Source organism: Acromyrmex echinatior, chromosome 17 (genome assembly GCF_024713525.1).
Source record: "Acromyrmex echinatior isolate Ae372 chromosome 17, ASM2471352v2, whole genome shotgun sequence".
In the NCBI taxonomy this organism is placed as follows: Eukaryota; Metazoa; Arthropoda; class Insecta; order Hymenoptera; family Formicidae; genus Acromyrmex; species Acromyrmex echinatior.
Window position 1 is genome coordinate 5,961,133 of NC_141868.1, and position 12,368 is coordinate 5,973,500.

Here is a 12,368-nt window from a genome sequence, read left to right on the forward strand (position 1 = left end):
TGATCGACATATTTGATTAGAAAAAAATGTTATTAATTAAATATCATCCATCCTGTATCCTATTTCAACGCTAAATATATGTCTGCAGAATTGTATAACAGTCTTAAAATAAATAATAAAATGTCATAACTTTCAAAATATAAATCCTGTGTCATAATTTACGATTACAAATCATCCTAATCAATCTGCTCTTAGCTATATCTCGATGTTGTGCACGATTACGAATTTTTTCACGTCCGTGCGAAATATGATCCCTATTTTATAGTGATCGGTACGTTGCTAAAGCTATTTTGGACGCGCATGAAACCATGCGTCTGAAACCCGGCCCATCTAACAACACTGCGTTCTGGGGGTACCCCTTTATTTTTTATTAAATTTACGTTTACTAAGTTTCAATTTAGTATAAAAGTTTAGTATAAGTAAATACTTATAAAAGTAAGTACTCAAAAATGTTGAATTAAGGCTCCTGAATATCATATAGAGCTTATACTTATTGGAGGAGGAATGGCCTCAAGCAATAAGTGGAAAGTGTGAGCAAGATCTGAGAAACAGAAGATGTATTTCTGTCCTGCTCAGTAATTTTTCTTCTTTCTGCACATGTGTCAAAAGAGGATAAAAGAGGATAGAAAGATATTTCTGTCCTTTAGATCTTGCTCACAGCTTGACATCAGTATTTCTCCTTTAATAGTATAAGCTCTATGCTGAATACTCAGCCAAGGGTATCAATCATGAAACTTTTTTCCTGGGATGAAAAGTGAAAAGTGAAAAATTTCTCCATTAACTTCAATGGTTAAAATTTTCATTTTTCACTTTCCATCCTAGGGGTAAAGTTTCATGATTGATACTTGAACTCTGTACGCTTTCAGGATATAGAGATAAAAAAATTTATTTTAAAACGGAGCATCATTGAGTTGTACAACGAACATAAAACGAAGCGTCATTGAGTAGTACGCGGCACCGCGTAGGACTTAATGAAAACTAACTTCTCGAATTTAAAAAAATCACACAGATTAGGATAAAAGACATAACATTGAAAGATTTTTCAGTTGTGTTCTAATAAAATAATTTTTTGAAGCCCCTAGGGCTCCCCAAGAAGAAAGCATAGCACTTTTTTTTTAGATATTTACCGAATAAATGAAATATATTTTAAAATATCATTTGCTTGCCAAAAACTTCGATTACATTTTATTCACGTTTGTATAAGAACTCGATGATGCTTCATTTACGTTCTCTAGAAGTCTTCGTTCTTCTACTGCCTAATCACACTCCGTTTAAATTCAACGAACATTCTGCTTGTGCTTGCAGAAGAACTTATCCTGCAAAGAACTTATCTATACTTTTATTTATGTTCCTTTAATGTTTAGTTGACACTTCCTTTACGTTCCAATTTTCGCTTCTTACAGGTTTTATTTACGTTTTTATTACTTCCTCCTTACACTTCCTTACACTCCAATTAATGCTTTATACTCGGTTACTTTATATGGTTTATATTTTATTTTTATCAGAGAGGTGTAGGAGAAAGCGAAACTTACAATTAATGGAACAATAAATGGGAAAGGATAAATAATTTTGATATCTGGTGATAAGGGGGTTTAAAATGGAATGAAGCTCAGAGTTTAACTAATGGAAACATCGTGTCGTAGATATAGAAGAATATTGGAGCGAAAAAAAACGCGACAGCACAAGTGAAGAATAAAACATTGCCACATCTTAAGCCAGCCAGATCTCTGATAATACGGAGATATATTATTTACGGACGCAATAGGAGAAGCAAAGGCAAAAATTTTGGATATGCTGCACGATTTAGAAGTTGTTGATTAAAGGCTGGAACGTAAATGACATCAGCGTAATCAAATAACAAAATAACGGGTAATTGAGAAGTTTTTGAAAGTAGAAAAGAATGTGGCAAAAAGAATAAAAAAGACAGTCGGGCGTAAACAATCCGACACTGGACAGTTATGTGTGACTCGAATGTCCATAAAGAGTCAACATGGACATCAAAAATCTTAATAAAGGAGGAGCGAGGAATTGGAACGGAATTAAAAGAAATATCGAAGGATAATAATATTGAGGAACCAGCAGGGAGAGCTAAAGAATAATTAGCAAGGATAATTTAGAGGGATTTAGATGCAAATTATTAGTAAAGCATTCGATAATAAATTTCAGATCTTTATTTAAACAAGAACAGGCTGCTAAAGTATCGAATGGGTGAAAGGATTTGAGAAGAATTACGCATACATGAGCTCGGAGGAGAAACATTAGGCAAATCAGAGACAAAAATATTAAAAAATAAAGATCCGAGAATGGAACCCTGGAACTCAAGAGAGAACGGCATGAGAAGAGAAGAAAAGAGGAAAAAAATTATATATGAGAACTTGCTGCGTGTGATTTGTAAGGAACGGATTAGCGAGAAAGCCGAACGGGATCCAAGCAGAACAGCAAGTCATGATAACGTCAAAATAACATTAAAATGAATCGAAAATGATTGAAAAATGACTTTTAATGATTATTTTGGAGTCATTTTGATATCATTTTGATATCATAATGATTTGTTATTCTGCTTGAGAATAGACTGCATAGCTTGAGTTTGACTAAAAGTAGGTCACGGTTGAAAATATCGAAAGCCTTTTATAAAAACTTTTTATAATTTTGTATTTGCCTATAATTATGAATTTAAGAATCTTTTAATGCTTTCAGTTAAAAATACTATTAAACAAAAGATATATTAAAAGATCAATTATTATTATATAAGAAACCGGAAATATATTTTAAAATTTTTACCTTAAAACGACAGAAGCTAATGAGAATTAATATAATGGCTAACGGTATGATACTTCCGGTGTATATATTTCCATTTTGCAATTGAGAGATTATGTTGGATAGTAAAAGAAGTACGTAAGAGAGCCCCATTTGATTAAAAGCTAGGTTGTCCACGAAGATATTCGAACGTGTCCAAATTGCAAAACGATCCACTGATCAATAATGGCATCAGTGTTCTTTATAGAGTCTCTGCCATAGTTTCCGAGTCATCAGCTAATATTTTAACTGAATTAGTTCTTGCTGCACGAGACACCAACACGTTATAATACTTTTTATAAGAATTTCAGAAATAACTTTTGCAGTTACTGTAGCAACTTCGTGAGAATTACACGGTAAGATATGTACACTGGGGAATAACATATTAGGTGTTGGAATTAATTCGTAGCGTTTTACAAGTGATGGGAAGTACTTTCATTAATGTATTTTTTAATGCTCATGTGAAATAAATAACATTCTTTCATTAAAAACGCTACGAATTAATTCCAACACCTAATATATATATATATATATATGCCGTTTAACCAGCAAATATTGAACAACGAAATAGACACATCTAGATAATCTAGATTAGATTAGATTGTCTTCCTTTTCGCGGAATTTTTAATTATAGGTACATAGAATAAGACCACTTATGATTCACTCTTGAGACAAAAAATTTATATTTTTATCTAGAACGATATCATACAATTAATAAAATATTTAACAGTTATAATTGATCATAAAGATTACATTATGGATGATTTTATCCATTTCAGTACCGCTTTATATATTTTAATTTTAATTAAATTAAGTAATAATAAGTATCTACAATTAGATCCCATATACTAATTGCGGATCAGTTCATCAAATGCTTTATCCTTTTTTAATTTAATTCCAATTGAGCATTATGTAGGAAATAAGATGATTCCGATGATGGAATGTTTAGTGAGCCAATATTTATGGACAACAGTTCAGGAGAGAATCACAAATCGCACTTCACGCTTCGCCGTCCCATACATGCTCCATCTTACAACTCTGCTCTTACTCTACTCTTCCTTTACCTTTTCCTTCTTGCGCAAGCGCGCTGATACTCTAGCGCATATCGTCATAGTCGGAAACGCGCAACAAAATAAAAATTTATAAACGAAACATACATATACTCTTCCTACAATTATATTGACTTTTTTCATGAAATCTAATGCTATTTACTACCTCCTGTAAAAGCCAATTCTTTAATAAAGCCAATTCTTCAAAGGCAATTCTTATGATATTATACTTTGAGTAAATTTTTATAAGTATAATATATATATATGTATATACTGGTTTATGACTCATGTTTTATTAGTTAACGACATTAATAGAATGTGCAGCGCTATTGTTAATAAATAAAAAAACAATTTACACTTGTAAAAAATAAAACAAATGCTAAAGAATTTTGTGATATGCATTATTTGATGTATAGAAAATACTATAATTATTTAAATATAATGTGTGAAACTAGCCTGATCTGCATTTAATGCTTTTACCCTATTATTACAAGGCACAAATGATTGTAAATGTAACTATACTAGCAACATTTTGTCTTTATATTAACGTGCTTAATGGATGCTTTTTTACTTACATGGCTTTTAATGATACGTGATGACTTAAGTTGAAGTTGATAACTTTGATAAAATATTTAATATATTGAAGGTATGTGCACAATATAATGCTCCTTGTAATGTATAGATAAGTATAATGTATAATTATTCTTATAATTATAATATAATTTATTAATGTAAACATAAAACATGAAATTAATTTTACTATTATTTTTTATTTTTATTCTCAAAATATTTATATCAAATATCATAGATCTTCGTTCGTAAGCTCTAAAAAAATTGGAAATTTATTTTTTGGAATCTATTCGCTGTGCGATATATTCAATATAATGTCTATTCATTTGGAATGATTATACATAGTTTAAAATATCTGAATACATTCATAGTCGATATTTTGCTCGATATTGACATGTCTAGTTCAAACTCTTGGTAAAAACTTAAATTAGTCACTATGTTCTTGCTCGAAACCCTGGTAAAAAAAGTTGATAGAGAATGATTAAGAGTAAATAATTCCTATCAATTTGTATCATTTTCTATAAGATATTGTTGATCTTTCAAGCATCAGATATAAATCTTATCGTATTTTATCGGTTCCTATAGATTTTTTTTAGATATTCTGTTGGAAACTAACGATAGAAACTCTTTTTATCGTATTCAATCTATTGTATCTACAAGAATAGTAAAATAATAATAGTAAAATAACGAATTGGCATTCATCCATTTTTATCGTTTATTTAACGAATAATAATCAATCATATATTAACGATAAAAATAAAATCGTTATTAATCTGAAATTTATGCTAAATTTCTATTGGTGATATACAAAACTATAGAAGTTTCATGTGAATTTTATAATGATTTCGAAGAATCTATCCCACGACTGCATTAAATGATATTATTACCCACTGGTATTTTACATGAAGATTCTTTGTACTAATTTTCTTTCGATTTGGATTTGTTCAGTTATCGGATTTGTTGACTTATCACTTCCCACTGATTATAGCACATTATTTCACTGATAATTGCAGACATATATGAGAGATCGTCGGCTTGAAACGAGAAATAAAGAGATACGAAAGCATTCGCGAAATAAGTGATCCTGTGAAGCGACATGTGTTCGGACCTACGTAGTTGGCCGGTCTTCAGTTCATTGGAGCCGGAATTCATTTCCCAGATTCACATGGTTATGATATTTGGTAATTTGCTTTGTTTTCTTCTCTTGTGTATTCTCTCAGCAATATTATTTTATATCTAATGTCACAAAACAGGTAAATTGCATAAAAGGGCCTTAATTGTGACCAGGGACAAGATGGTATATGTTTTGGATCTCTACAATTGTTTGGAGACCGGAAACAAAATTTCAACGCCATATCTGAAGGAGATTGAGGACTTGCGCGGAAAAGATATAAAGACGTTTGCGTATGGCATGGGACCTCACATTTTGGCACTCACGAATGGAGGAGAGGTAAGAATTTGTTAGAGGTAAGAAGTTGTACATTGGAATGAATTTTTAATTGATATCTTTGTAATATATCTCACTGGAATAAATGCATTCTGATTCATTCTCTTTGAACTAATATGTAATTTTCATTAAATATAATACGAATTTATTAAATATTAAATTTCATTCTGATAATCTTGTAAAATAGATGTAGATAGAATAGTTAATGTCTTCCCCATAGAAAAAGATATCATCAAAACGTATCAATGTATGAATGTCTGCTTTATCACAGGTGATATCACTATGATATCACTATGATATACATAGATTAAAGTAACAACGCAATGTTACTGTGACCTTTTGATAACACAGACTGACGTTTTAAGTCTTTTTTCTGCTGTTTGAATAAAAGATATCATTTTCGATATGTATTTTCGCGCGCTGAACATGAATTCGGCAATGAAATTGCTCTATCGTGAGGTTTTTGAGAAAAGTGAAGTTAAAGGTGTCAAAATTGACGTTTTTTGACATATTTGTGATTTTGTTGCTAGTGAAGTAAATTTTTTTTCTACTTTCGTTTACGCCATCTTAAAATGCCAACTTCTATCTTTAATTTATATTTTTTTTAACGCCGTATGTTTTTTTTTTTACCGAGATAATCTCTACGTAGTCACACAAAGAAAAACGTTTTGTGCCAAAAATGTCTTTGAAGAAAAAGTTTTAAGAACTGTGTAATGATTTTAGTAGTAAGGTTTTTAAGACCACTAAATCTGAAGTCAAATTTTCAAAATTCAAAATGGAAGATCCAATATGGCGAAAAAATTTGTTATCGCAAAAAATTTTTCCAACGAATTCTCCATTTTATAGACTGATCGTCTATTTTATCTCTTCCACATCACTAATAGAAGCAGACACGAACTCAAAAAGGGTGCATTGTGCTCGAGTTCCTCGTCTTATGCCCATGTGAACACAAACTGTATAAAGTGTAGTTATTCTCTCCGTGAACCACTATGGACGGATCATAGAGTATAGTGATATCGCTTGTGAGTCTTGTGAGTCTATTGTGACTGTGAAGATTTTGCTATGGGGAGGAGATGTTTATGTACGAAAAGTTGATATTTGAATTTCTCCATTTTATCATTTTTTATTCGTGCATCTAGCAATTGTAAAAAATTATCAAAAGATTTATGAAATCGCCAAATTAAGCAACACATTTATGACATGTTAAAATCAATAATAGTAATGTCTGCGAAAGGTATATTCCTGTGACAATGTTGATTGTCAATTGGAGAATGGAATATGTAAATTTACTTTAATGAAAATGTCTATGATTAAAAACAACCAGAACATGATGCGCGTCGTGGACATCGCGTGTGGCTGTTACCATTCCATCATTCTAACTGAAAATGATGAAGTAAGTAAACATCATTGTATGATAACCTTCTGTTATCTTATAAACTAAATAGCTGGTTTAATTAAGGTGTATGCTTGGGGATCAAATAATAGTGGACAAATGGATAACAGTATCTATGGACTTTCGACGACACCTAAGCTTGTTTTGTCTAATGTTGTTTGTATCTCCTGCGGTAATGACTTTACTATAGCTGTTACCAGAAATGGTAAGGTGTATGGTTGGGGCAGAAATAACGTTGGCCAGCTAGGGATAGGCAACCATGGGAATAAAAATGCGACGCAGCAGACTCTTAGTATAGAAACAAACAACATTAATGACAATAACTTATTACACGTTAGACGTCACTGGTAAAAATTTGTCTCATATAATTTCTCATAATTTTTCTTTATAATTTTTCACATTTTTTTACATAACACATCATATTTATTTTATAGAATGATCGTTTTCTCATAAATACTCATAAATACTTATAAAATGCAATAAGAAAATATGACTTTTTCTATATATTTTGTCATATTTATAAGATTTTCTCCTTTCAAATACGTCATATGTTTTTATATTTTCTCATACAAAATACTTTAATTCTCACATATCTGAGATTTTTTCTCATAATTTTTCATAATTTTTCAAAAATCCCAAAATATCTCAAAAAAATGTCATATTTAATAGATTGCGCTTTCTCATACTCATAAATACTCCTAAAATCAGATTGTATTTTATGAGTATTTATGAATATGAGGAAGCGCATAATCTATAATTAAATGACATTTTTTAAAGATTTTTTGTGATTTCTGAAAAATTATAAAGAAGAAGTTATTAAAAAAATTGTTTTTACATGTATGATATTATAAAATACGAAAAATGAAGTACTTTGTATAAGAAAATATGAAAATATACATCATATGAAAAGAGAAATTTTACAAATAATAACAAAACATTTCCTGCATATTATAAATATTTATGAATATTTGTAAGAGAGCGATCGTTATGAGAAATTATAATATTTTATTAACTGTTGGGAAAAAATTTGAGAAAATATTCTAAAATCTGAGAAATGTCTCATAATTCACATAATTTCTCACAATTAGGAAAAATTATGAGAAATTATGAAAGATTTTATGAGAAATATTTTTACCAGTGGTTACATGAGGAGAGGCTGCAGATTCGAAAATAAAAATATGATGCCGCAGTTGATTGATATGGGGGAAGACCTTATTGTAGGTAATTCTCTTTTCGATAAAGCAGTAAATAAAGAACAAGGTGACAAAGTAAAACAGGATCATTGAGCAGATTATTTCAGTCAAGGTGACTTGTGGATTCGAACACACGCTGGCGCTCACAGACAAAGGAAACATCTACGCCTGGGGCGGAAACATGTCCGGCCAGTTGGGGATTGGCAACCAGACGGAGTGCTGTAAACCAATTATGGTAAACTTATGTTTATCGTTATTTTGAAGGAAGCAGAACAAAAAAGAAGAGAAAAAGCAAAGATAATCATGATCAGTAATTATATTATCAGGTCAAGCAAATTGAAAAGATGAGATGGATCGATATCACAGCTCTGAATAACAGTAGCATCGCTGTCACTGAAGCAGGACGTGTCTACATTTGGGGTGTAGATTGTCACGGTAAGAGTATCGTGACCCCAACCATCGCTTCATCCTCCAACATATCTGACATGCTTGTACATTACGGACCAAACGTTATGCAAAAATCGATGATTCTGGATGAAGAGCCGAACATATTGGAATGCTTAAGAATTGCATTCGACAATTCTGTATGTGTCTTTATTATTATCTTTGTTTCACATTTTCGAAATGTATTATAAAACAAATGAACGATATTGAGAGGGAAAAAATGCAACTGAAATAAATAGCTCTAAGGTCTGTTGTTTTTGATTGAACTTTTTGTAGTTCAACTTTCCTCTTTTTCTCTTCATGTTAAAGAAAAAGAAGAGAAGAGATGAACAATGCAAGAAGTTCAACTAAAAAGAATAAGTTTTTTACTAATAGTTACAATTACTAATAGTATATCCGTAGTTATGCATAGTTGTTATGTGTATCCATATAGTAAAATACTAATAGTTTGCTGATAGATTGTAAACAAATTTGATTATATTCCTATTGCAGATCCATATTTATCTATGTCGTTCCATATTAAGACTCGATAGAAACTACTGATATACTATATCAATAGATTAGTAACAAAAATCGATTAAGATCTGGGTTCATCAATCAACTGACGATAGAAATCGTACATTGGAGCTGCAAAAATTCTTGCTGTCAATATACTGGCAAAACATATCAGCAGGCTTTGTCTTATTTCTGGAAGCAGTTTACCAATATCGTCAGATATTATAGATTGTAGATTTTGTTTAATATCTTCTCAAAAATTGATAGCATATTCTCTTTAACATCTATCTCTTCATGTTTATTATAACTGTTTGAATATTATATTTATATAATAATATTTCTACTCTTATCATAGTTAAGATTTTATTGTTTTTTATTAATATCCCTGGCGGAAAAAATGTTTACGAAAAAGAATATTGAGACAATATTTTAGAAATTCTTAATTTTTATTTAATAGTAAGATGTAGAGTAAAGTTTGACTTAGAAATTCTTAATTTTTTCGTAGATATTCTTAGTGAAGTTTGAAGGCGAAGGATTTCTTGGTTTTGAAACAAATAACGCCACTTTATATTTCCACTACGAATATCTATGAGAAACTAAGAATTTCTAAGATCTTGTCTATGTAATTTTTCGTAAAATTTGTCCGTCACCTTATTTTAAGTATAATGTTATTAACTGAAATTTTTTAAAAATTTCTAGAAATTTCTTTTTAGATGAAAAAAAAATATATATATATACTTTAACAAGTACTTTAATTGATAGAACTGGTAACAGAGTTTGTTCCAGATTTTTCAGATTGTTCAGATAAATGTAACAATTAGTTATGCACCAAGCTAAAATTCGACATATATTTGTCACTAATGACTTTTTCTCTCATTTGTGGCATAGTCGACGAGCGATCTCAAAATACAGGTGGAGGGCAAATATATCCATGTACACAAGGCTTTCTTGAAAATTCGTTCTTTACACTTCAGAAACATGTTTGAGCATGATTGGACCGAAAACAATCAAAGGTAATTGTTTTACAAATGTTATTTATGTTAAATTTCTCAAGTTTTTGCTCATGCTGTCGTCATTCTCTTTCAGTGTCGTCAAGATTAATACATTTTCCTACATTGTCTACAAAGCATACCTGAAGTATTTATACACCAATATAGTCGATTTACCCTTTAAGAATATATCAGGTAAGTCGAGTCTACCATGAACGGTTACATTGACCTAAATATTCATCGTATTCGGTGGACTAAACATTTGAGTGAGCACTCGTTGATATTGGTATATTTTTCTAGATCATCCAATCAGATTTTCAGATCTGAAAAAATACACCAATAGCAACGAACACTCACTCAACTGTTGAATCCGCTGAATGCGCCAAATAATTGAAGCAATATTTTTTGTTAACAGAACTTTTTGATTTGGCCAACGCTTACTTTGAGAACAATCTCAAGAAGCAGTGCATTCGTATAATAAAGCAAGGAATTACTGTATCGGACGTCGCCTACTTTTATAGTATTGCAGTGAAGTATAACATAAAGGTAATCAAATGTTGTCACTTTTAACGTTTATTAACATTTCATTGCGAATATTATGAATCTACATGTGTGCAATAATTGAATGCCGTTGACAATTTTTTAGGAGCTGGAAGAATTCTGCGTCCAGCTCGCCGTTGGTCACATGACAACTGTGGTGGAAACGGAAAATTTCGCCAAGCTAGACCAGAATTTGATGAAAACATTTATAATTAAGGCGAGCAAAGCTGGCTGCTTCAAAAATTAATTCCGTCTGTTTACCTCAAAAACGCGAGCGTGGTGTAGTAGACAGTGCACTGATTTAATATACTATAAGAGATCCCGAGTTCGATTCCCGATAGAAAAATTTTCGTACCCACTCGTAGCTCCTCTCAAAAGGCAGTAGCAAACCACTGAGTAGTATACCAGGAAATCTCCTTACCGAAAATTGCCATTCGGAATCAGCGTCCCCATATACATTATGTACAATCATTGGGTGTGCAAAAGTATATGAGAGGGAGACGCCTACACGCTGAGATAGCGTATGGTATTTGAAGTTTTTCTCCAAGAGATAATGCAACGAGAAATGGAAATTATCGATATGTTTGTTGCTGCATAAAACTCGTCATATATTTTATATTGGGTTATTTAAAAAGTATCCGCGATTTTTTCATTCAAAAATTGAACAAAAAACCGCGGATACTTTTTAAATGATCTAATAATTACATATTTTGATGAAATATTCCGACAATTCTTTTTCTTATTGAATCAATTGTATTACGCTTTTAGGAATGCGTTCAAGAGTTACGCCCAGATAATTCTAGTGCACTTTTGCTTTTAATTTACGTAAAGTGAACTATAGCCTAGAGTTATCTAAGAGCAATTCCTGATCACAACTTAGTATTTCGTGTAAGTGATAAATTATCTGATTGCATTCAGTCGTTCAAATTATCTCGCACATTGTAATAATTCACGCGAAATTCTTTTGTCAATTTCAGAGAGTGTGAGAAATATTGTGATCTTGCAAAGGTAACCGAAATTAATTTAGAACTTGTTAAAAGAAATCAATCTCATGCCCACAACAGTGTTGTAATCAATGCGTAATGAATTTATTAACGACGTTTTAAGTGTGTCGAATGATTGTGAGAATGTTCACAAATTTTTTTCTTTTTTTTTAAATCATTCTTATAATATAGCGTATTGTTGTTTACCACGATTAATGATCACGCCGATTTCTCGCCAATTTTGTTCAGCATTTTGCGAGTTTTGTAAAATATAAATAAGTACGTACATGTAAAAAATTTTCTAACATTTCCTAACAAGTTACAATATTTTATATTTTGCTTATACTGTTGTTTATCTTTACAAATCGTAATCATCAATCTCCAGTCTGATATATGCATAAAGCCATCTGTATTATCGATTAAATCATAATTTTTGTATATTTTTTGTCCTCTTTTACAGATTTGAAAA

General features: G+C 30.9%; 1 protein-coding gene across 1 annotated transcript; it reads left to right on the forward strand.

Annotated features, from left to right (window-relative positions):
* Positions 1–4,650: 4,650 nt before the first annotated feature.
* LOC105145357 (RCC1 and BTB domain-containing protein 1) lies at positions 4,651–12,368 on the forward strand. Its single transcript, XM_011054847.2, has 11 exons — positions 4,651–5,596; positions 5,669–5,865; positions 7,097–7,255; positions 7,322–7,602; positions 8,394–8,476; positions 8,556–8,683; positions 8,775–9,032; positions 10,276–10,400; positions 10,474–10,571; positions 10,792–10,922; positions 11,023–12,368. The coding sequence occupies exons 1-11, from the start codon at positions 5,512–5,514 to the stop codon at positions 11,161–11,163; spliced, it is 1,686 nt and encodes a 561-aa protein (XP_011053149.2). The 5' UTR covers positions 4,651–5,511; the 3' UTR covers positions 11,164–12,368.

What these genes read in the sequence shown, in the direction of transcription:
- LOC105145357 (XM_011054847.2), top strand. Translation starts at nt 5,512, where the DNA reads ATGTGTTCGGACCTACGTAGTTGGCCGGTCTTCAGTTCATTGGAGCCG. An exon ending in TTCTAACTGAAAATGATGAA is followed by an intron (nt 7,256 to 7,321) that starts GTAAGTAAACAT and finishes GGTTTAATTAAG; the next exon opens with GTGTATGCTTGGGGATCAAA. An exon ending in TGGACCGAAAACAATCAAAG is followed by an intron (nt 10,401 to 10,473) that starts GTAATTGTTTTA and finishes ATTCTCTTTCAG; the next exon opens with TGTCGTCAAGATTAATACAT.